The sequence below is a fragment of the Hypanus sabinus genome, chromosome 24, assembly GCF_030144855.1.
Source record: "Hypanus sabinus isolate sHypSab1 chromosome 24, sHypSab1.hap1, whole genome shotgun sequence".
NCBI classification, from domain to species: Eukaryota; Metazoa; Chordata; class Chondrichthyes; order Myliobatiformes; family Dasyatidae; genus Hypanus; species Hypanus sabinus.
In genome coordinates this window covers 7,301,867-7,328,167 of record NC_082729.1, presented here as the reverse complement: position 1 = coordinate 7,328,167, position 26,301 = coordinate 7,301,867, and the positions used below count along the sequence as shown (strand labels likewise).

At 45.9% G+C, this 26,301-nt stretch overlaps 1 protein-coding gene across 1 annotated transcript; it reads right to left on the bottom strand.

Moving 5' to 3' along the window:
• Positions 1–981: 981 nt before the first annotated feature.
• LOC132380435 (ras-related protein Rab-39B-like) lies at positions 982–23,808 on the bottom strand. Its single transcript, XM_059949228.1, has 2 exons — positions 23,460–23,808; positions 982–3,345 (listed from the first exon to the last, which is right to left on the bottom strand). Exons 1-2 carry the CDS (start codon positions 23,672–23,674, stop codon positions 2,925–2,927), a joined length of 636 nt encoding a protein of 211 aa, XP_059805211.1. The 5' UTR covers positions 23,675–23,808; the 3' UTR covers positions 982–2,924.
• Between the last annotated feature and the right edge of the window lie 2,493 nt (positions 23,809–26,301).

Genomic DNA, 26,301 nt, shown 5'->3' with positions numbered 1-26,301 from the left:
TGCACCTTGGCCCTGGAAGAACACAGTTTCGTTTAGCTATATACCGGGGCGGCACGGTAGTGTAGTGGTTGGCACAATGCTTTGCGGTACAGGAGACCCAGGTTCAATTCCTGCCACTGCCTGTAAAGAGTTTGTATGTTCTCCATGTGGTCTGGTTACGTACTGGTTAGGTACGTTAATTGGTCATTGTAAATTGTCTTGATTGTTCAAGACCCATGATTCGGGAGATTGCTGGGCAGTGTGGCTCGAAGGGCCAAAAGGACCGAAGTGTGTTGTATCTCAATAAATAAATAAACCAACATATTTATAAGTAAAGGGCCGAAGTGTGTTGTATCTCAATAAATAAATAAACCAACATATTTATAAGTAAATGACAAGTGAACTCCTTCCTCATTATTAAATGTCTGATCATATTATCTAAACCGGCTAGTGGTGTAGTGGCATCAGCACCGGACTTCGAGGCGAGTGGTCCCGGGTTCGAATCCGGCTGGCTCCTTGTGCGCTTTCCACCCGTGCTGGGTTGAGCGTTGAGCGAACAACTGGGCCTCGGAAAATGCTACAGAAACAGGACGGTTGCCGCCCAATGTACCAGAAGGTGCAGAAGGAAACAAAAGCAAACTGTGAGAGAGAAGGTCAGATCATTGGACAGTGGCGCATCTAGAACCGAAAGGCTCAGCAAAAGCATGACCACATTTCTTCCCCATTCAGCCGTTTGGTCTAATTAACAACTGGACCTCTTGACCACATAAAACTGACCCATGGCGGATGCAAGACAAAGAAAGCAGGAAAAACTAATCGTTATGATTTAATGCTAGCAGGATTAACATATCTGATACTATATCAGATTTCATTTCCTGTGCTTTACATGCAGTAGTAAGACTGGATAATCATGTAACACCATGGTCCTGAAAAACATTGTCTCATTTTTACTATGTACTGTTCTGGTCGAAATGACAATAAAAGTGATTTGATTTGACTTGATCTGAAACACGACATTGTTTTAATTCATCCAGTTAATACAAAGCAGAAGAGAGACATTTTCAGTTGTGGATACATTTGGTTCATTATGCAGTTAACATGGTGAACGTACTCTATTTAACATGGAGTCATCCGTGCTCTCCTCTCGGTTCGAGTGTGGCTCCTTGGTACCTCAGCCCTTCCTTGCCCTCCGCCCTGGCGCAAGGCCTCAGAGACACATCCCTGCTTTTATTGTAGTGCCCTGGGTTCAGAGGAGATGCCTGTCTTGCTTTGTTACCGATGGCGTTTTTAAATAGTGTTCGTACGGAGACTTGGCCAGCTATTACCAAGTGCTAAGTGTTGTGCCTTTAACAAAGAGGAATTTAAATTCTTTTTTATTGAGATACGGCGTGGAAGCCTTCAGCCACACCGCCCAGCAGTCCCCCGATTTAATCCTACTCTAATCACGGGACAATTTACAATGACCAATTAACCTACTGACCAGTACGTCTTTGGACTGTCTGATGAAACCGGAGCACCCAGAGGAAACCCACGCGGCCGCGGGGAGAACGTGCAAACTCCTTACAGGCAGCGGCGGGAATTGAACCCAGGTCACCAGTACTGTGAAATGCTGCGCTAGCCGCCACACTACCGGGCTGGCTGGATGCAATTATAAAAAGCATCTTGTGGCATGAATCCAAAGGACAACAGCAGAAACAACACAGAGAATAAATCATGATTACGAAAAACTGTAACATATATTAACGCAGGAATGACTAGCCTGCAATATCTAGAGAAGCAAGGCATTTGAAAATCCAGTTCTGGTGGATTTCCTCAGTGGTTCTGTAACTTGAGTTTTTTTAAAAAAAAGAAACCGTCTCCTGCCATTAAACTCACGATCAGGTATTGCAATGTCTAAAACTTAACCAAACACAGCAAGTTGTGTGAAGTGATCGTCTAACAAATCTCTAAGCAGAGGGTGGTGCATCTGTAGAGTTCATCGTAATGGTGCCTGTGGAGGACAAGTCATTTGGTATTTTTAGGATTACGAGATACAGGAGCAGAATTGGGCCACTTGGCTCGTCAAGTCAATTTCATCACGCCGATCCATTTTCCCTCTCAGCCTCAAACTCCTGCTTTCTCCCCGTATCCCTTCATGCCCTGACCAATCAAGAATCTCTCGACCTCTGCCTTAACTATTTGTTTATTGATATACAGGATGGAATAGGCCTCTCTGGCCACTCGAGCCACACCACCCAACTTAATCATAGCCTAGTCAGGGGAAAAGTTACAAGGACCAATTAAGCAACTAACCAACCGGTACATCTTTGGGATGTGGGAGGGAATCCAAGCGGTCCCAGGGAGAACGTACAAACTCCTTCCAGGCAGCGGCGGGAATACCCAATAACTTGGCCTCCACACCCGGCTGTGGCCACAAATTCCACGGATTCACCAAACTCTGGCACAAGAAAGCCCCCCACCCCTCAGCTCCGTTCTTAAAGGACGCCCCTCTGTTTGGTGGCTGTGTCGTCTGGTCTAAAGCTGGAGTTGATGGGCCGTTGAGAGCGTGAAAGGTTACGGGAAGGTGGCAGGAGAATGGAATTGGGAGGGATAATAGAAAAATCAGCCATTATAGAATGGTGGAGCAGACTTAATGGGCTGAATGGCCTAATTCTGCTCTTATGTCTGATGCTCTAAATTACTGAAGCTCAGTACCCAATGACAGTGAGTTCAGTGGTCAGAAACTCCTTAGTTGAAGCCTGGAATACAGCTTATTATGGGAAGTAACTCTGATGAATATGATACTATAGGTCTATAACAAGTAATTCCATTGCAATAAGTTATTTATCCATGAAACCGTGTTACTATCATTCATTCTTAGGGATTTCTTGTTTTGAGGATGTCTGTGAAGAGTAAAAATTTCAGGTTGTATACTGTATACATTCTCTGATATTAACTTGAACCAGTTAGCAATTACAATCGCTTTGTTTTTCTTCCTTCCCTCGATCCAGTGCCTTCGGATTAAATCCTCGCTTGACTCCATCCCAGCCATCCTCCAGTGCAATGTCGCCCCCTTTCATCGACTCGTAAATGCATGCAGTCAGCTGCACAAACGCCTCCTCCACATTGCTGTTACTTTTGGCTGAAGTCTCCAGGTAGTTCAGGCCCAGTGAGTCTGCCAGCTCCTTGGCCTCCTCGTGGGACACTTCCCGTTCGTCAGTCAGGTCGCTCTTGTGACCTAGCAGGACGAAGATGGTCCTCTGGGGATACACGTGGCTGTTGACTTCCTTCAGCCATTCCTTGATGTTCTCGTACGACCTCCGATTGGTCACGTCGAACATCAGAAGCCCCCCGACAGAGTTGCGATAGTAGGACCGGGTAATTGATCTGAAACACAAATCATCCAGTGTTCAGGGAAACAAAATTCAAGGAGTCATAGAAAAGTGCAGCTCAGAAACAGGCCCTTCGGCCCATCTGGTCTGTGCTGCACCATTTAAATGGCCTACTCCCACCATCCTGCACCGGGACCATAGCCCTCCACACCCCTACCATCCATGTACTGATCCAAACTTCTCTTAAGTGTTGAAATCGAGCTCGTATCCACCACTTGCACCAGCAGCTCGTTCCACACTCACACTATCCTCTCAGTGAAGAAGCTTCCCCCCCAAGTTCCCTTAATCTTTTCACCTTTCACCCTTAACCCATGACCTCTGATTGTAGGCCTACCCAACCTCAGCGGAAAAAGCCTGCTTGCATTTACCCTACTTATACCCCTCAATTTTGTACACCTCTATCGAATCTCCCCGCAATCTCCTACATTCCAAGGAATAAAGTCCTAACTTTCCTTATAACTCAGGTCCTCCAGACCTGGCAACATCCTTGTAAATTTTCTCTGCGCTCTTCCAACCTTATTGACATCTTTCCTGTCGGTAGGTGACCAAAACTGCACACAATACTCCAAAGTAGGCCCCACTAGTATGTTATACAAATTCAATATAACATCCCATCTCCCGTACTCAATACTTTTATTTATGAAAGACAGTGTGCCAAAAACCACTTTTACAACCCTATCTACCTGTGAATATTGTGACTGTTGATGCAAGACCACAAGACACAGGAGCAGAATTAGATCTTTTGGTCCATTGACACTGCTCTGCCATTCAATCATGGCTGATCCCTTTCTGTCCACCTCAGCCCACTCCCTGGCCTTCCCCCGTAACCTTTGATGTTATGACTAATCAAGAACCTATCAATCTCTGCCTTAAATACACCCAATGACCTAGCCTCCACAGCTGCCTGTGCTAACAAATTCCACAAATTCACTCTGGCTAAAGAAATTTCTCCAATCTCTGTTTTAAATGGATGCCCCTCTATCCTGAGGCTGTGCCCTCTTGTCCTAGACTCTCCCACCATGAGAAACATCCTTTCCACATCTGCTCTGTCTTGGCCTTTCAACATTCGAAATATTTCAATAAGATCCCCGCCCCCATTCCTTCTGAATTCCAGTGAGTACAGACCCAGAACCAGCAAACGTTCCTCGTATGATAACCCTTTCATTCCTGGAATCATCCTTGTGAACTGCCTCTGAACCCTTGCCACAGAGAAGCCCAAAACTGTTCACAAAACTCAAGGTGAGGCCTCACCTGTGCCTTATAAAGCCTCAGCATCACATCCTTGCTCTTGTATTCTAGACCTCTTGAAATGAATGCTGACAATGCATTTGCCTTCCTCACCACTGACTCATCTTGCAAGTTAACCTTTAGAGTGTTCTGCACAAGGACTCCCAAATCCTTCTGCATCTCAGGTTTTTGGATCTTCTCCCTGTTCAGAAAACAGTCTGCACATTTATTTCTTCTACCAAAGTGCATGACCACCATCTCACTATTTTGCTCTCGTTTTGTGCTACTTGTTCATTTTTTAAATAATTCTTATTGTTAACTTTTAACTTTTTTAATGTATTGCACTGCACTGCTGTACCGGCACAAAACGATGTATTTTCACCATTTACTGAACGGTCTCGACCTGATATCTTGACTCTGAAATCCACACGGTTATCGGTAAGGCTCCACAGCCGAAAAAAAGGTTGGGATCCCCTGGTTTAGATGCTGCCTGACCTGCTGAGTTCCTCCAGCATTGAGTGTGTGTGTGTGTGTATGTGTGTGTGAGAGTGAGTGAGTGAGTGAGTGTGAGTGAGTGAGTGTGAGTGAGTGAGTGAGTGTGAGTGAGTGAGTGAGTGAGTGTGTGTGAGTGAGTGTGAGTGTGAGAGTGAGTGAGTGAGTGTGAGTGAGTGAGTGTGAGTGAGTGAGTGAGTGTGTGTGAGTGAGTGTGAGAGTGTGAGAGTGTGTGAGTGAGTGAGTGAGTGAGTGAGTGAGTGAGTGTGTGTGTGTGTGTGTGTGTGTGTGTGTGTGTGTGTGTGTGTGTGTGTGAGTGAGTGAGTGAGTGAGTGTGTGTGTGTGTGTGTGTGTGTGTGTGTGTGTGTGTGCGCGCGCGCGCCTATGACTATTATGTTTGGCATTGTACTGTTGCCGCTCAAAAAAGAGAAAAGTCTGCAGATGCTGGAAATCCGAGCAACACACGCACAAAATGCTGGAGGAACTGAGCAGGCCAGGCAGCACCTGTGGAAAAGGGATAAACGCCTCAGCCTGAAATGTCAACTGCACTTTTTTTTTCCAGAGATGCTGCCTGACCTGCTGAGCTCCTCCAGCATTTTGTGCGCGTTGAGCTGAAGAATCTTCCGTTTAAAATTTCACAACATCTGTCGGTGGTAATAAATCGGGCTCTGGACTGTAGAAATTGTCCTTTCACATATGTTATCAAGGATGGTGCGGAGTTGGACACAGAACGTCTGGAAGCTCTCCAAGTTCGTTCGTGCTTGAAATACGGCGTCAGCCTGTCTTCATTCCACTTTGCAGCCTCGATGAGGCCCGAGTCTGAACCAGGGACAAGAACCAACATGTACACAGAGGAACGTAGTCACTCCTTGTCACCAAAACGGAAAGGTACTGAGAGTCAGCAGGAGCACACTGCCTCCCGTGCCCCCAGCAACAACCTCACACTCAACGCCAGTAAGACCAGAGGGCTGATTGTGGACTTCAGAAGGGGAAGGTGAGGGGACACACACCAGTCCTCACAGAGGGATCAGAAGTGGAGAGAGTGAGCAATTTCAAGTTCCTGGGTGTCAATACCTCTGAGGATCTATCCTGGGCCCAACATGATTTGAGAGTTAGGGGGCAGAAGTTTAAGGGAAACACGAGGGGGTATTTCTTTACTCAGAGAGTGATAGCTGTGTGGAATGAGCTTCCTGTAGAAGTAGTAGAGGCCAGTTCAGTTGCGTCATTTAAGGTAAAATTGGATAGGTATATGGACAGGAAAGGAGTGGAGAGTTATGGGCTGAGTGCGGGTTGGTGGGACTAGGTGACATTAAGAGTTCGGCACGGACTAGGAGGGCCGAGATGGCCTGTTTCCGTGCTGTGATTGTTATATGGTTATATGTTATATGTTCCATGGTTATATCGATGCGACTACAAAGAAGGCACGACAGCGGCTATGATTTACAAGAAGTTTGAGGAGATTTGGTACTACAGTGAAAATGCTCACAGATTTCTGTAGATGTACTCTGGGGAGCATTCCAACTGGCTGCAACTCCGTCTTGTATGGAGGGGGGGACTGAAATAAGCTGCAGAAAGTTGTGAATTCAGTCAGCTAAATCGGGGGACTAGCCTCCCCAGAATCCAGAACATCTTGTAGGAGCGATGCCTCAGAAAGGCGGTCTCCCGTAATTAAGGACCCCCAGCACCCAGGTCATGCCCTCTTCTCGTTGCTACCATCGGGGAGGAGGTACGACACTAATGAATCAGGAACAGCTTCTTCCCCTCTGCCATCCGATTTCTGATTTCTTTCCTCTCATTTTGCACTACTTATTTAACTTTTTACTATACTTATATCTACTTACAGCAATTTATAGTTTTGTTATCACACACTGCTACTGCATAAGAACAAATTTCAGGACGTACGCCAGTGATATTAAACCTGATTCTGTCTGCACATGTTGGCCACATCGCAACAACACACAACAAAAGCCGGAGACACTCAGGTCAGGTAGAGTGAGATGAATGGTCGTTCTATAGAGGGAACGTGACAGGCTGAGACCTTTCATAATGATATGTAGCACACTGTCACCAATAAACACCCTCCTCTCAACGACACGGCTGATGTGGTATACTGCGTCCAGTGCTCCCGGTGTGGTCTTTTATATATTGGTGAGACCCGATGCAGACTGAGAGACCATTTCGCTGAACACCTACGCTCGGTCCGCCAGAGAAAGCAGGATCTCCCAGTGGCCACACATTTTAATTCCACGTCCCATTCCCATTCTGATATGTCTATCAAGATGAAGATGCCTCCTCTACTATCAAGATGAAACCACACTCAGTTTGGAGGAACAATACCTTATATACCGTCTGGGTAGCCTCCAACCTGATGGCATGAACATTGACTTCTCTAACTTCCGTTAATGCCCCTCCTCCCCTTCTTACCCCATCCCTGACATATTTAGTTGTTTGTTTTTTTCTCTCTCTCTGCCCATCACTCTGTCTGCTCTCCATCTCCCTCTGGTGCTCCCCTCCCCCTTTCTTTCTCCCTAGGCCTCCCGTCCCATGATCCTTTCCCTTCTCCAGCTCTGTATCACCTTCGCCAATCACCTTTCCAGCTCTTAGCTTCATCCCACACCCTCCGGTCTTCTCCTATCATTTCACATTTCCCCCTCCCCCCACTACTTTCAAATCTCTTAGTATCTGTCTCTTCAGTTAGTCCTGACGAAGGGTCTCGGCCCGAAACGTCGACAGTGCTTCTCCTTATAGATGCTGCCTGGCCTGCTGCGTTGCACCAGCATTTTGTGTGTGTTGTTTGTACTTGGGATGGCTCTGGGCCTGAACTCACTGGAACTTAGAAGAAAAGGGGTGGGGGTGGGTGATTTGTCATTGAAACCTATCGAATGTCGAAAGGCCTCAATAGAGTGGATGTGGGGGAGTCTAAGACCAGAGGACACAGCCTCAGAATAGAGGGGCGTCCTTTTAGAACGGAGATGAGGAGGAATTTCTTTAGCTATAGGGTTGTTAATCTGTGGAATTCGTTGCCACAGGCGGCTGTGGATGCCAGGTCGGTGGGTGTATTTAAGGCAGAGGCTGATAGGTTCTTGATTAGTCAGGGCATGAGGGACATGGGGAGAAGGCTGGAGACTGTGGCTGAGAGGGAAAAAGGATCAGCCATGATGAAATGGTACAGCAGAATTGATGGGCCGAATGGCCCGATTCTGCTCCGATATTTTACAGTATCCTGGACAACCACCTCCTTCTACTATCTGAAGAGGTACTCCTTCAACCGCAGTATGTTTGCCAAACATCTAGTGGTACCACATTCCCGACCTTCCTTTCCTCCCAGTTGAAGAAAGGTGAGTGAGCCCCCTGGTGGACAAAAGAAGCACTTCAAAGAAAACATCAAAATCACACTGAAGAAATTCAACATTACAGTTGGCCCTCCTTATCCGTGGGTTCCGCATGCGCGGATTCAACCAACCGCGGATCGGGAAGACTCGGAAGCTCTCTCTCCAGCACTTGTTCTTTGAGCATGTGCAGACTTTTTTTTCTTGTCATTATTCCCTAAACAATACAATATAACAGCTAATTACATAGCATTTACATAGTATTAGGTATTATAAGTAATCTAGAGATGATTCAAAGTATACGGGAGGATGTGCATAAGTTACCGCGGATCAGGAATCGAAAAAGAAATGGAAGTTCTCTAAGTCGGAACAGGTACATCCGGTATTGCTTAGCATCAGTTAGTCAAACATTTGTCTTAGTATATAGTATATATTTTACCTTTCTATGCGTATAAAACACTTAAGAAACGTATGTATTTCAATAATTAAACCACTGCGTTGCTTAGTAATAATTGAAGCTTTCATCGGGGCAGGGCCTTCACATGCTCCATTATTCTAATTTTATCCTTTAAAATTGTTCCGATCGTTGACTGACTGTAGCCTCTTTTCTAATGACTGATGGTGTTTCACCTCTTTACGATTGCTTTATTATTTCCACTTTATTTTCAATCGTGATTGTTTTCCAGAACAGAAACACTGCGGGCAACGGGTCCTGAGCTCCACCGGGTCCTAAAGTCCACCACACTGAGACAGGTTAAATAAAGTCCAGAGCTCCTCCGGGTCCTAAAGTCCACCGTCTTGAGCATTCGCGTTTTTTGGTATCCACGGGGGTGGGAGGGGGTGTCCCAGAACCAATCCCCCACGGATAAGGAGGGCAGACTGTACATCTAAAAACTGGGAAGGCATTGCACTCAATAGATACACTTGCAGGAAATGTATTTGAGAGGGAGCTGTACTACATGAGAACAATCTCCACTGTGCTGCAGAGACTTAGCAACCAAAAGACCCCGACCACCAATCACGTAGCCAAGTCCACACTGCACCAGAATATGTGGATCCTGGATCGACCTCTACAGCCTCCTGCAGACTCACCAACAGACAACTCCTCGGGGGGGGGGGGGGGGTCATCATCCTCGACTCGAGTGATCGCACTACTGCTACTACAGACCAGAAACAGGCCCTTCGTCCCATCACGCACAGCGCCCAACAAAAATAGAGAGCTACTGAAGAAGGGTCTAAGCCCAAAATGATGTTGGCTTGTACGTTTCCATGGTTGCTGCCTGACTGCTGAGTTCCTCCCTCATTTTCTGAGTGTTGCTCTGAATTTCCAGCGGCTGCGGAATCTCGTGTTTACAATCCCATTTCTCCCACTCTTTCCCTACAGCCTTTCTCAAACTTGCAGCAATCCCTCCCCCCACCTCTCTCCTTCATCGTTCCCCATTCCAGCTTCCCTCTCTCGCCTGATCTCACTGCCTGCCCATCACCTCCCTCTGGTGCCCCTCCCCCTTCCCTTTCTTCCATCGTCTTCTATCCTCTCCTATCAGATTCCCCCTTCTCCAGCCCTGTATCTCTTTCATCAACTTCCCAGGTCTTTAACTTCACCCTTCTCCCTCTCCTGGATTCACCTATCACCTACCTTCCCTTCCCCCACCTTCTGTCTCTGACTTCTCCCCTTCCTTTCCAGTCCTGAAGAAAGGTCTCAGCCAGAAACGTCAGTTGTTTACTCTTTTCCATAGATGCTGCCTGACCTGCTGAGTTCCTCCAGACTCCCCTGAAGGTGGAATCTCATGTGGATAGGGTGGTGAAGAAAGCTTATGGTAAACACAAAGTACACTGCAGATGCTGTGGTCAAATCAAGAGGTACAAAAAAGCTGGATGAACTCAGCAGGCCGGGCAACATCCGTTGCAAGAAGCAGTCAACGTTTCGGGAGAGTCCTGACGAAGGGTCTCAACCCGAAACGTTGACTGCTTCTTTCAACAGATGCTGCCCGACCTGCTGAGTTCATCCCAGCTTTTTTTGTACGTCTTGAAGCTTTTGGTATGCTGGCCTTTATAAATAAGAGCATTGAGTATAGGAGTTGGGATGTAATGTTAAAATTGTACAAGGCATTGGTGAGGCCAAATTTGGAGTATTGTGTACAGTTCTGGTCACCAAATTATAGGAAAGGTGTCAACAAAGTAGAGAGAGTACAGAGGAGATTTACTAGAATGTTACCTGGGTTTCAGCACCTAAGTTACAGGGAAAGATTGAGCAAGTTAGGTCTTTATTCTTTGCAGCATAGAAGATTGAGGAGGGACTTGATAGAGGTATTTAAAATTAAGAGGGAGATCGATAGAGTTGACGTGGATAGGCTTTTTCCATTGAGAGTAGGGGAGATTCAAACAAGAGGACATGAGTTGAGAGTTAGGGGGCAAAAGTTTAGGGGTAACACGAGGGGGAACATTTTTACTCAGAGAGTGGTAGCTGTGCGGAATGAGCTTCCAATAGAAGTGGTAGAGGCAGGTTCGATATTGTCATTTAAAGTAAAATTCGATAGGTATATGGACAGGAATGGAATGGAGGGTTATGGGCTGAGTGCAGGTCAGTGGGACTAGGTCAGGGGTCAGCAACCATTACCATTGAAAGAGCCATATGGACCCATTTCCCACAGAAAAGAAAACACTGGGAGCCACAAAACCCGTTTGACATTTAAAATGAAATAACACTGCATACGACGTTTTTTTTGCCTTTATGCTATGTATAAACAAACTATAATGTGTTACATTTATGAAATTGATGAACTCCTGCAGAGAAAGCGAAATTACATTTCTGCATGCAACAAAAACATTTTGAACTCCGAAAAAAAGACGTTGGGTTGAAGGTTACTCCATAGTTAGCCTACCTTCGATCGAAAAATTAAAAGAAATCGCGCACTGGCGGGTGTCAGGCATTGGCAGTGGTGATGTATATTAATAGCGATAAAAAACACGTTGTAGCGGTGTGCTACACGCAGCGCTAAGATAACGACACTGCAGTCAAAGATAACTTTATTCGAACTAAACAGCCTTGCTTTAAAGCCTCCCTCAACCCGTCCCCGTGGGCGCGGATGCTCCAAAAGACACGTACTCACAAACCCCCGTAGGCTATCTCCCTTAGCCGGAACAGTGGCTAATTGTGAGCCGGTTCGGATGTGCCAGGAAATGGGGTCTCCACAACGTTTTATTTAGATTGTACAAGATCACCATAATCTTCAAATTTCGAATTACATTTCAAAAACTAACAAACCACGGGGAGCCGCAGCACAGAGATCAAAGAGCTGCAAGCGGCTCCGGAGCCGCGGGTTGCCGACCCCTGGACTAGGTGAAAGTAAGCGTTCGGCACGGACTAGAAGGGCCGAAATGGCCTGTTTCCGTGCTGTAATTGTTATATAGTTATATGTATTTTGTGTGTGTTGCTAAGTCCTCATTTTCTCGTGAGAATTCCCTTTTGAAGGCCCTGTGGGCTCCAGCTCATCGTCACAATTTGTCTAAAAGAACATTCCTCCTCACATCCTCCAATGTATCTTCCAGCTTGTCCTCCCCCCCTCCCCCACCTTCTTATTCTGACGTCTTCCCCCATCCTTTCCAGTCCCGAAGAAGGGTCTCGGCCTTAAACATCGGCTGTTGATTCATTTCCATAGATACTGCCCGACCTGCTGCGTTCCTCCAGCATTTGGTGCGAGTTCCTCTGGATTTCCAGCATCTGCAGAATCTCTTGTGTTAATGAGGTACTCTCGCTGTTTTTGTACATTGTTTATCTTGTCTGACAATGCACCATCTTCTCTGTACAGACCCTCTAAGAGAGCGCCTCTCGCTTGGTAATGGACCTCAAGTTCTCACAGGTAATTTAATCAATTTCTCCAGGGAGCCTTGACTGTAAGATCTCCCCAAATCGCACGTTCATTAGTGCTCAAGCTGCTGGTAAAGCAGGTGGATGGGGCTGGGTGACTACTTAGTATAGCAAAGCTATTCAGAATCAGATTTAATATCACTGACATATGTCGTCAGGTCTGTTGTCTTCGTGGCAGCAGTGGAGTTCGTTCATCATGTCGTATGACGTGGGCGATCACGGCCTTTCCGCGACCGTGATAGTTCTTGCAAACTTTTCTACAGAAGTGGTTTTCCATTGCCTTCTTCTGGGCAGAGCCTTACATAAAAAAATAGAGCGCTATACATAAAAACATAAATTTGACCTTTTCCCAAACCTATTTCTTTCTGTTTTTTCTGATTACATACATGTAGAGTGGATCGGAGTTGAGGACACAAGATTCTTTTTCTTTTCTTAGATATTATAAACAGCTCGTGTTTCTTTTTCTTACTTTTAGTTAGTGGTTAGCTCTGGATAGATTCGTTTTTTTGAGTTCTTTTTTTGTTGGGGGTATATAATTTTTTTTCTTTTTCTGTTTTTTTTCTTATTATATTTGTACCATGTATGATTTTGGGAGACTAATTCATTTGTACTTATCGTTTTTAATCCATCTATATTAACTTTTAATAATGTAATCCCAATAATTATGCATCAATGTTTGTTATTTTTAATATGTCGATATCAATAAAAAGATTGAAAAAGAAAGAAAAATATAATTTTAAATTACAATAAGAAATATATTTTAAAAGTTAAATAACGAAGTGCAAGAGAAAATTAGTGAGGTAGTGTTCATGGGTTCATTGTCTGTTCAGAAATAGAACCATAGGACCATAGAACTGTAGAACACTACGACACAGTACAGGCCCTTCAGCCCTCCATGTTGTGCCAAACCATATAATCCTTAAAAAAAGTACTAAACTCACACTACCCCATAACCCTCCATTTTTCTTTCATCCATGTGCCTGTCCAAGAGGCTCTTAAATACCCCTAATGCTTTAGCCTCCACCACCATCCCTGGCAAGTCATTCCAAGCACTCAGAACCCTTTGTGTAAGAAACTTACCCCTGATGTCTCCCCTAAACTTCCCTCCCTTAATTTTGTACCTGTGCCCTCTGGTGTTTGCTATTGTTGCCCTGGGAAACAGGTACTGACTATCCAACCTATCTATGCCTCTCATAATCTTGTAGACCTCTATCAAATCCCCTCTCATTCTTCTACGCTCCAAAGAGAAAAGTCCCAGCTCTGCTAACCTTGCTTCATATGACTTGTTCTCCAAACCAGGCAACATCCTGGTAAATCTCCTCTGTACCCTCTCCATAGCTTCCACATCCTTCCTATAATGAGGTGATCAGAATTGAACACAATACTCTATAAGTGCGGTCTCACCAGAGATTTGTAGAGTTGCAACATGAAATTTGCTAGAACCTTTGGTGACATTCTAAGTTTCCCCAAACTCCCAAACAAATAACAGCTGCTGGTTTTCCTTGGCCAGGCAGTATCTATAGGAAGAAGCACTGGGACATTTTGGGCCAAGACCCTTCGTCAGGACTAACTGAAAAAAAAGACAGTAACTGAAGATAGTAAAAATTCTTTTCTTTCAGTTACTCCTGACAAAGGGTCTCAGCCCGAAATGTCAACCGTACTTCTTCCTATAGATGCTGCCTGGCCTGCTGTGTTCCACCAGCATTTTGTGTGTGTTGTTGTTTGAATTTCCAGCATCTGCAGATTTGCTCGTGCTGGTTTTCCCTCTCTGTAATGACATAAGTTGGATCTAGGGTAAATCTTCAAGATTGAGTTAGATCATGCTGAATTAATCCCTGCTTCTAGTCGTTCTCTTTTATTACAAATTTCCTCTCTGTTCCTTCCAGCTCTGGTAAGATGGCAGTGCCTTCAATCAGAGAAGCTTCTACGAGATCAACAAAAGTTGTTGGTATCCTTTTTAAATGTATTTCTTTCTGATCACAAGATCCTTCCAAACATTAAGGACTTGAAGTACTGCAAGCCTACCCCATCAGCAAGTCACGTGTTTAGTTCACTTGTTGGTCGAAAGCCGCTTTCAACATGCCAGGCATCGACTGGCCCATGTGGAGGATGCAGCAGCTCTTTCCCATTGGTTGCCCGGTGGGCCGCGGCAGCGGTGTCCCATTCTGGGCGCCTCAGAGGTATAAGAATAGCACGGGCAGGGGGCTCGGCCTCTCTCCGGGGCTCAAGGTCACGAGCAGTGCTGAAGAACCGTCGGGAGAGTTTGCTCCAGATTCACACTCGCAGCCAAGTGATTGTTGAATATTTAGTTTTGTAGCTTGTGCAACTCAGGAACTGAGATGTTTTATCGAATCTTTTAATCCTTGTAAATAAGTGATTAATATGCTTATTCATAGTCAGCATTTCCTGTCTCACTCACCAAACCTGCTTCCATGTTACTGCTGTGTACCGTGAGTGACTCTTGCTGAAGTGTTTTGACCCAGATGAATGCCGTTTCATTTGGCTGTCTTGAGGTGTATGGTTGAATGGCAATTCGATTTGAACTTGGGTAGCCTCTTCCATTTCCAAAACCTCGGCCCTCAGCCTTCATAGTGCGTTGGCTCACTTGCACGTCCTGCCTGTCCTCAACCCTCCGCCGTTACTTATTGTAGCAACACTGAGAGATTGAGGGAAGGCAGCAGGAGGGGGGAACGGGTGGAGCGAGAGACGGTAGGCGATACGCAAGTCTGGCGCTGTGCAGTGCGTCCTCATCGGCAAGAGGTTTACACCGGTTGACAAAGTCCGTTTGCGCTCAACACTCCACAACAAAGCTCAGAGTAAATGTATTATCAAAGTACAACACAACACTGCACAGCGTCATCTATAGACAAGAAACAGCCCATCCTGACGCGTTTGAAATTTTAGCCTGATAACCTGGCCTGTTTGAAGAGAATCCTGCCAAATTATCACCAACATAACCTGTTGCACCAGAGGGCCCAACACACTAGACCACTGCTACACTACGATAAGGAATGTCTATCTATCCTTCCTTCCCAAGACCCCATTTTGACAAGTTGGATCATTTGGCTGCACTCCTGATACCTACATACAGACAGAGCCTGAAGATCAAGGCTCCAGAGATCAAGACAACCAAGAGTTGGTCACAGGAGACTGAGGAATGGTTCTTTGTATCAGAAGAGACAGGGCTGTGTTCGAGAACACGTCTGAGGACATAAATGACTACACCAGGGTCATTACAGACTTTATTAAAACAGCTGTTATTAGTGTGTCCCCACAAAATCATTCGGGATCTTCCCTAGTCAGAAGGCCTGGATGAACAATGAAATCTGGAACCTGCTACAAGATGAAGAACGCTACAAGAGGTGCAGGTATGAACTCCGGAAAGCCATCCCACGGGCGAAGTGGAGATTCCAGACCAAGCTGGAATCAACGAGGGATGCTCAACAACTGTGGCAGGGTTTGAATGCTCTAACCTCCTACAAAGTTAAATCAAGTGACATGGTGGGGGGGGGGGGGGGGGCAGCAGGGACTCGCTGCCAGACGAGCTCAAAGCCTTCTCTTCTCGCTTTGACCACCAGGACAGGGAGGAACAGGCGGGCTGCTGTCAGGAGGGTGAATCCAAGGACAGCATCCGGACCGGACGGGTACCTGACCAAGTACTGACCAACTGGCTGGTGTCTTCACGGATCTCTTCAAACCTCTCGCTCCTGCGGCGTGTGGAGCCCAGCTACTTCAAGCGGGCTTCAATCGCACCGGTGTCCAAGAAGAGCGTGGTAACCTGCCTTGAAGACTACTGAAGAGTGGCACTTCCATCCACAGTAGTGGAGAGTTTTGAGAGGCTGGTGTCGTGTAGCAACTTGGATCCATTCCCAATTCGCCTACCAAAGCAACAGGTTCACAGCAGACGCCATCTCACGGGCTCTTCACACAACATTGGAACATGTGAACAGCAAAGGTTTCCTCACTTGCAGACTCAAGTCAGTTCGGATTGGTAAGGTCATCTCCTCAACGATCTCCATCAGCACAGGAGCACCACAGCGATGTGTGCTTAGCCCCTTGTTCTACTCACTTAACACCAATGACTGTGTGGTTAAGTACAGCTCCAACACCACACACAAATTTGCTGACGACACCAATGTTGTGGGTCGCATCAAAGTTGGTAATGAGTCATCATACAGGAGGGAGATTAAAAATTTTGCTGAGCGGTGTCATAACAACAACACTCACTCAATGTCAGCAAGACCAAGGAGCTGATTATAGACTTTAGGAGAGGGAAACTAATGGTCCATAAGCTAGTGTTCATCAAAGGATCAGAGATGGAGAGGGTCAGTAACTTTTAATTCCTGGGCGTCACCATCTCAGAGAACCTGTCCTGGGCCCATCATATAGATATAATTGTGAAAAAAGCATAACCTTGCCTCTACTTCCTCAGGAGTTTGAGAGATTTGGCAAAACATCAAAAACCTTGACAAACTTCTATAGATGTGCAGTGAGAGTGTATGGGCTGGCTGCATCATGGCCTGGTATGGAAATGCCAATGCCTTTGAACAAAATATCCTGGAAAAGGCAGTGGATTCGGCCCAGTCCATCACGGGTAAAACCCTCCCAACCGTTGAGCACATGTACATGAAATGCAGTCGTAGGAAAGCAGCATCTATCATCAGAGATCCTCACCACCCAGGCCAGGCTCCTTTCTCGCTGGTTTCTCAAGATGGTTTATGAAGTTACTCCTTTCAATTCTTCTGCATCAGCCTTTCCTCTCAAAAGTGGTCCTGCTGCCGTGGGAGCCGGTGATCTGCTTTCCGGCAGTGTGATTTTGGGCCGATTGAGGGATCCGGGACTTCGCTGTCTCCGAGAGGGTTCAATGAGACTGCGGCCACTGCGTGTGGCATGGAGGCCAGCAAGCCAGGAGACAGGTTGCGGGCCCATGACCAACTCTTCATCTCACCGATCTCGCTGATTAAGGCGTCTAGGAAGATCAAAATCATCGAGGTGGATGCAGAGGGCATGTGAGTGTTCAGTGCCGTCTACCAGCCTCACGCTTGCTCGCTACTGCTGCTGGAGGAAGGGGTCTGCGTGTGATGGTCTCCCCCTCCCTATTGTTTTCTGCTCCCAAGGGAAGGTCCTTGCATTCGAATGATCGGTGTCCCCCCCCACCCCCGATGCTGTCCGAGGATAGCGCCAGAGCAACGTTTAATCGACGAGGTTCCTCTATTTTGCTCTCTGACTCATGTACGAATGAGTTTCTAGTTTTACTGGTCACTTTTTTTTTTGTTGCTCGTTTCGGCGATCTTGAATCGAGGCAGACTGCCGATGAGGAACAACCGAGCTGAACTGAAATATGCCTTTGGATTTTGCGCTCACATCCCGCGTCTTTTTTCCATTAACACTTGCGCAATTTGCTTTGGTGAGGAGGGTTTGAGTGTTTTTTTTCTCTGAACAGGTTCCATGGTTTTCTTCATTTCATGGCTGTCTGTGATTAAGACAAATCTCAGGGTTGTTTTCTGCATACACACTTTGATAATAAATGTTCTTTGAATCTTTGAATTCGTTCACGTAGAGGGTGTGGAATGAGCAGGCATAAGAAGTGTTAGAGGCAGGCCCTATCAGAAGTTTAGGAAGTAATTCAAGAACTACATGAAGGGGCAGGGTTTAGTCCAGGGGTTCCCAACCTTTTTGTGCCATGGACCCCCAGCATTAACCAAGGGGTCTGTGGACACCAGATAAGGAACCCCTGATTTAGAGGATATATACCAAACATCTGAAATCTGAAATATTGGCTGGATGGACACCATGGTCAGCATGGATTAGATGGGCAGAAGGGCCTGTATCTTTGCTGTAGGACCCTCTATTCCAAAAACACCTTTATCTGTACAGTGCTAAAAGAAATAAGCAGCACAACTATCCCCCCTAATCTTCCTCTCTCCTCTCCAAAAAAAACAGGCTCAGCTCTTCTCTGAAACTACAGGAAATCCGAGCGACACTCTTTTCTTGTTCATATTTATGAACAGAAATGGCTTCACCCGGCCTACAATCAAAATAAAGTCACTTATTATATAGTTTGGAAGTTAGTAAAAAGGGCACTTTTATTCCAGTGGGGATTACAGTCGAGTGAACGCACACAGGGCAGGCGTACTCCAGGCACGTCACCAGCTGACAGATGAATTGTGGTCTAGTGACTTAATGCAGACAGAATGAGGAAAGAGCATACACAAAACAAACAAGCTTCTTTAAGGGGCCATACAACAAAGCGATCCTACTCATACCATATTCTCTTGCAACCCATAAGATGTAGGAGCAGATTTGGGCCATTTGAACAATCACGTCTGTTACACCATTTCATCATGGCTGATCCAATTCAAAGTTCAAAGAAAATTTATTATCAAAGTACATATATTTCACCATTTTCAATCCTGAGACATTTTCTAGTGAGCATACTCAATAAATCTATTGAATAATAATTATAACAGAATCAATGAGTGCAGGAGATAACAAACTATGAAAATACAAAAAGAAAGAAATAATAAATAACAAACAAACAGATAGATAGATAGATGGATGGATGAATAAACAAATAAATAAGCAATCAATATCGAGAGCATGAGATAAAGAGTCCTTGAATGTGGGCCCATGGGTTGTGATAACATTTCAATGCTGGGGTGAGTGAAGTTATCCTGGTTCAAGAGCCTGATGGTTGAGGGGCGGTAACTGTTCCTGAACCTGGTCGAGCAAGTTTCTCTTTCTTGAGGGCCGCAGTGAGGTCCCAGGTCGTGGGGGCCCCTGATGATGGATGCTGCTTTCCTGCTACAGCGTTTCACATAGATGTGCTCGATGGTTGGGAGGGCTTTACCAGTCCGTATCCACGACATTTTGTCCGATTTTCCGTTCAAGGGCATTAATGTTTCCTTACCAGGCTATGATGCAGCCAGTCAATATACTCTGCACCACACACCTGTAGAAGTTTGTCAAGGTTTTCGATGTCATGCCAAATCTCCCTCTCAACCCCATTCTCCTGCCTTCTCGCCCTGAATAGTCAAGAACCTACCAACCTCCACCTGAAATACAACTCAGATCACCTTAGTGTTAAGCATCCTGCTGGTCCTATGCCAGCTTTAGTAAAACAACAGTTTCTCACAGAACATGCACTCAGTGGCCACTTTATTAGGTACACCTGCGTGTTAAGTTCAAATTTAACTATCGCTCAACCATACATGAATATCATTATATTGTTATGGGCCGTGTCATATAACAGAAGTAATCAGGGTTGTATGACCATGCAAATTTTTCTACATAAGTAGTTGCCTTCTTCTGGGCAGTGTCTTTAGAGTGTCTTATAATATATAAGAGTATATTATCAATACTCTTCAGAGATTGTCTGCCTGGTGCTAGTGGTCGCATAACCAGGACTTGTGATGTGCACCAGCTGCTCATACAACCATCCACCACCATCCCATGCTTCATGTTACCCTGATCCGGGGTGGGGCTAAGCAAGTGCTACACCTTGCCCAAGGGGGACCTGCGGGCTAGCGAAGGGAAGGAGGGCCTTACGCCTTCTTTGGTCAAGATGCGTCTCCACCCTGCCATGAATATATCAAACAAAAACGGCATTCCTCCAGGGCCAAGATGCAACGCACATTACCAGCACACAACCCATGGCACAAATAGCACATAATATTTACGTCAGCAGAGAAGTATACAGTGAAAAAAAGAAAACAATCATATAGCCCAAGTTTCCCGAGTGGCATGACTGTAGATGGTAAGTTGTCTTGGCCCAGCTTGTTCTTCTGCTGAGTGAACACTGGAGGGCAGCATCGAGCAAACACCAGAGGGGAGTACTGACAGAAAGGGCCAGCCCACACCCCAGTATGGGTTCCCGCGCATCCACACTGGCCCCCGCTCTCTCCCATGCCGTCCTCTCTCCTGAGTGGCTCCAACAGGTGACCCTGTGGCATGAGGTTCTATTCATCGCCACGGCCAAGGCAACACAGCTCTGGACTGGACTCGCAGTATCCTACATTACCAATATCCAACAGGGTATGGCGATCACAATAAGAACATCCAATACGATCGCTGGCACTGTACACCACTCAACAGTACACGATAAGTCCAAGCGACAACACAACAACGGTACACAAGTCCATCTTCATCGCTACCATTAACTTGCTGATGGGATGGTCCTGCAGTACTTGATGTTCTTCGTAAACAGCTGTGTTTTGTAATCATAAAAAGTATGTATGGCTGAAAATTACACCTTAGATTGGACCTGGAATATCTAATCAGCCAATCATGTGGCAGCATCTCAATGCATAAAAGCATGCAGACATGGTCAAGAGGTTCAGATGTTGTTCAGTCCAAATGTCAGAATGGGGATGAAATGTGATCTAAGTGACTTTGACTGCGGAATGATTGTTGGTGCCAGATGGGGTGGTTAAGAGTATCTCAGAAATTGCTGATTCCCTGGGATTTTCATGTACACCAGTCTTGAGAGTTTACAGAGAATGGTGTGAAAAACAAACAAAAAAAAATCCAGTGAGCGACAGTTCTGGGTGTGAAAACACTTTGTTGGTGAGCAAGTTGAGAGGAGAATGGCTGGACTGGTCAAGTTGACAGGAAGGCAACAGCATCTCAAACAACCACACTTTACAACAGTGCTGTGTGTTTCTTGGTGATAGATCTTTCTGCAATCCCAAACAACTAACACAGGAGCACCGCTACATTTATCCGAAGGTGGAAGTTGTGGCTCTGTGGGCAGCACAGCTACCGCTGAATCAGGAGTCGTCAGTTCAAGACCCACTCTAGAAACTTGAGCACAAATTCTAGAACATGCCAGTGGGGCAAAAAAAAAAGCAAAAAGCAGAGACACTGGAAATCCCGAAGAAATGTCAGAAACACTCTAGGGATCGGGAAGCAACTATGGAACGTGAAACAGTCAAATGTTTCTGCAATGAGAACCTTTGCCGGAACCTAGAAAGAGAATTTGTCTCAGTTCCCTCAAAGCTGAGCAGATGTAAAGCCCTGCAGGAACTGGAATGCTCCTGCAGACATAGCCTCTGGTTCTTCACATTTCATTTATATATCGTTAATATAATTTTGAAATCTGTTAAAATATTTGTGAAATACCCTGTAATTAATTATGAATATTTAGAATTAAAATTGAAAAATCACATACTTTTGATTTTACTTATTAATACAGTACAAAGAAAATCCATACATTTTCTACATAACAAATATACCTTTACTTTGAAACATCTTGGAGCCTCAAACATATTTTCATAATCAAACAGTTACAAGTGTCACAAATTGCAACAATAAACACAGAATGGAAGTCGGTAGCTCACCGTTAATAAACCGCTGGCCAGCTGAACTTAGCCACTATTACGAATTACGACAAAAGTGTTGCTTTGGAGATATCATAGCGATAGCGTGATTTCAAATTTGCCATTTCTGAGGAAGACTGGTTCAATTACGACTTGAACTGATAAGTTGAGCTACATGCTCAGAAACGAAGAACTTGAATTGTCAACAAGTTGAAATCTAGGAGGCTACTAGACCAGTATATGGAGGAATTTAAGGTGGAGGGTTATATGGGAGGCAAGGTTTACAACATTGTGGGCCGAAGGGCCTGTACTGTGCTGTATTGTTCTATAAGTTGACATCGTTGGAACATTTCAAGCTTCTAGTGCTGACTGTGAATGTGGTTTCAGTCTTATGAATTCAATCAAAAGTAAATTCAGAAACAAACTAGAGCCTCTGAGTGATCTTAAGACACATCTTTTCACCTGGATGCAAAATTAATCTGGACAGTGTTTATCTACAATGGATTTTTAATAAAGGCAGAAGAGAAAAAGTTTACAAAATGTGAAGGACTACCTTTGGTCCACTGTATTTCACTATACCCTTCGGTTAATAAATCAAAAGTACGTGATTTTTCGATTTTCATTCTAAACATTCAAGGAATGCATATTACTAAAAACATTTAAAAAGCTGCATGTATTTCAGGCTGCGTAACAATTTCCTGCTCAGAGTAAAGGTTGGTCTGCATAGCTGCAAAAAAAAAATTAGAGGGAGTGCTGGTTAGTGTTCGGTTTCAGAGGGAGTAGAGTTCAGGGAATATCTCTGATACCGTGAGATCAGATTACCTAGTGCTGTCCATGGGAGCAGATTATGCTTGAACAGGTAACTGTTTAGATGCCACTGCTGCGAGCTGCGTGGTCCCTGTCGTAGCGATGACTAGGCCTCAGGCAGCTGTGTTGCCCGTCTACAGCCATCCAGGAGAGAGGTGTCGGAGTCGGAACGCGCCACCGGACGCGGTGCAAACCGCAGTCAGTGCTGCCCCCTACTATTCACTCAGCAGAAGACAAGCTGTATTGTTTTCAACTGCAGACTGCTGCAATGTTCATGGACTGAGGGACTTGGACTAATTTCTTTTGTTGTGAGACTGTATTTTACTGATTATCTTAAACGTGCATCGTCCTGTGTGTTGCCCCTCGGCCCCAGAGAAAGCGTTTCATTTGGCTGCGTTCATGGGTTTTCAGGATAATTAAACTTGAACTCTGGATAAGTGTTCGCCAAACAGCGGAGATCCCCCTCCCCCGCCCCACTGTCCCGATCCCCTTCTCAAAGGGGCGAACGCATCTGTAACGCAAGATGTCCCGCAGATGCTAGCAAGGCAGGAAAAATGCGGGAGGAACTCAGCAGGTCAGGCAGCACCCACGGAGAGGGGGTTCAACAGTCGGGCCGAGATCCTTCATTGGGACACCTGTATCACATCCGTGGGCGCGTATTCCGCCCAGATTCGGGATGCAGCCGCCGTGTGTTAGTGTCGGTGGGAGGCTTTTCGGGGCGATCCCGAGGAACTCGAGAGACTCATAGAAAGACTTGCCCTTTATGTGTTAATGTAGGAGGTTTTTGGCGTAAGTATTTGACAGAAGGGCGGGGAGAGAGACGGGCAGGATAAACACAGGGCAAATGTCACCCCCTGAAGGGTCTCGGGCCGAGACATCGGCTGTTTATTCCTTTCCACTGGACCCGCCGAGTCTCTCGGGCGTTACAGAGAGACGGGGAGCGGGAAGCCGAGGGTGACCCAGCCCTCGGGACAGCTTTCATGGAAGTCATTCCCGAAAGCAGGGCAGGTCTGGGAGGGCAGCGCCGCGCGAGGAGAAGGGGCGAGCGTCTGAAACCAGCTTCACTGACCTGAACCGTTCCTGGCCAGCGGTGTCCCACAGCTGAAGCTTGATCCTGCAGCCCGGCTCCACCTCCAGCACACGGGCGTAGAAATCCACTCCCACCGTGGGGTCCTGCACCTCGCTGAAAGTCCCATCGGTGAAGCGCTTCAGCAGCGAAGATTTCCCCACCGTGGAGTCGCCCAGCAAGATAATGCGAAACTGATACTGCCAGACCTCGTCCATGGCGCACCCCCCTCCACAGGGAGGGCCACACACTCCGAGCTACACAAGTCTGCGTTCCAAAAGTTGCCGAAAAAAATTCCTCCCATTGACGGAAGTGAAGAGTTTTCACAAGTTTGCCCTCGCATTGGTTCAGAGTTTTCTCGGGATCATGTGACGGCCGCCGGCGACTCAGAACCACGTGTGTCGGACCGGTTCAGCCCCGGTGCTGGTAACCTAAGTTCACGATGGTCTTCCCGAGTCTCGCTCAGGGACACTCTTTTAAAAAAAAAGATTTCTGCAGCCCTGCACATTCCCGAGGCCGGTATCGGGTCTGGAAGCGCCAGCACCCAGGGAGCTGCTTGTAATTTAAAAGCTTGCGGTTTTCGGTGACCGAGCTGAATCATTTCTGAAGGAGTTGCCCCCACCTTCCTTGATTCAGAGTCAGAGTCGGGTTGAATCTCGCTGGCGTCTGTCGTGGACTTTGTTGTTTTGCGGCTGTACTGCCAGTGTAGAGGAGGCTGCACCGGACGACCTCAGCAGATTCGCAGCTGAAGTGGTGTCTCACCTGGAAGGGCTGTTTGTGGCCCTGAATGGAGATAAGGGAGAAGCTGTATGGGCATGTATAGCACTAAGGCCGCTTGCAGAGGATATGCACGGCTATCACAAGTCCTGGTTCTGTGACCGCTGATAACAGACAGACAGAAAGACTTTATTGATCCCGAGGGAAATTGGGTTTCGTTACCGTCGCACCAACCAAGAATAGTGAAGAAATATAGAAATGTAAACCATTAATAAGTAAATTATGCCAAGTGGAAATAAGCCCAGGACCAGCCTGTTGGCTCAGAGTGTCTGGCACTCCGAGGGAGGAGTTGTAAAGTTTGATGGCCACAGGCAGGAATGACTTCCTATGACGCTCAGTGTTGCATCTTGGTGGAATGAGTCTCTAGCTGAATGTACTCCTGTGCCTAACCAGTACATTATGTTGTGGATGGGAGTCATTGTCCAAGATGGCATGCAACTTGGACAGCATCCTCTTTTCAGACACCACCGTCAGAGAGTCCAGTTCCACCCGCACAACATCACTGACCTTACGAATGAATTTGTTGATTCCGGTAACAGGCATCTCTGAAGAGTATTGATAATGACTGGGGTCACCCGTCTTATAGAGGCACTGCCCATAAGGCAGAATGGCAAACCAATTTGGTAGAAAAATTTGCCAAGAGCAATCATAGCCATGAAGGCCCATGTCGAACACATGGCACATAATGACTGAGTTACCCCTTAACCAGCATGTTAACTTCACTCACCTCAACTTACATTTAACTGATTCCACTACCTCTGGACTCACTTTCAAGGACTCAATAACTCACGTCCTCAGTATTTATTTGTTTATTTATTACTGTTTTTTTTGTATTTTGGTGTTTATCAGTCTTTGTGTGTAGTTTCTCATTGATATGGTTTTATTTCTTTGTTCTACTGTGAATGCCAGCAAGAAAATCTCAGGGTAGCAAATGGTATGTTAATAATAAATCTATTTACTGCCGTTACGCCGCTGGCATTTAGGGTTGCAATGAAGGTCCTCCATCTCCGGCGGTGTTCAGGGCTTCCTTCATCGTGTCAGTAGCTTCCTCTCGGTTTTCACTACTGTCAGTCATGCAAGTCCCAGCTAGAGACTCAGGAACCATCGCACTCAGACGTAGAAGGATTCTTCATTGCTGTTTCCATAACAGTTTTGTTTGACCAGTCAGGGTTGTTAGTCCTGAGCTGAACCCCTGAACCTGGAGGATCACTCTTAGTCTGACCTCTACCCTTTGTTTGGCATGGGTGACCCTACCAAGAGCCAAAGCATAAAGCCCTGACTCCAGCCAACATAGCCCTCTGGGTCTTTGAGGCATGTAAGCCTCCAAACTACAATGAGGTTGTGCTCTTCTAGGAGGATAACAAATTTAAAACATCTTTGATTTTAATTACGGCTCTTCTCCCCGGTCCATTACTTGCATTCTACAATGACCAAGCCTTAGAGCATATGTTTATTAATTGGAATAACTATACTAGTACACCAGCACGCTGCTCTGCGATGTTTACTCTGCTCTCTGCGGCACTGGGGCTGAGGCTGTGGCCTGCCCCGGGCTTTGGGTCGGAGAGCTTAGTGACCATTTGTCCCATTGTGGGATAGGCTGAGGCTGTGGTCTGATCTGGGCTTCGGGTCGGAGAGCTTCGTGACCATTTGTCCCACTGTGGGATGAACTGATGCTGAGGGCCTGCTCCAGGTCAGTGGACTCACTTTCATCCTGAACACTGGTGCTTGCTTTTATTATTTGCACAATGAGTTCTTTCCGGTTTCTTGTTTTGCGGCTGCCTGGAAGGGGACAAATCTTAAGGCTGTATACTCTGTACATACTTTGAACTTTGAACATCTCTGTCCTGTAACAATTCAAAGATACTCCAGGTTAAACAAAAAAGTGATTTAAAAGAAGTTTCAAAGTGCGGCAGTCATGTGATTTTTCATCTCTAAAAAAATACTTTATTCATCTTGACATCATATAGCCCACTCACTCAGTCAGTCTGATATCAAAACTTTGTGAGTACAGATACATTCATTAATTAGCAATTTCTCTTATCGATTACCTTTCCGAATAAACCCCCTC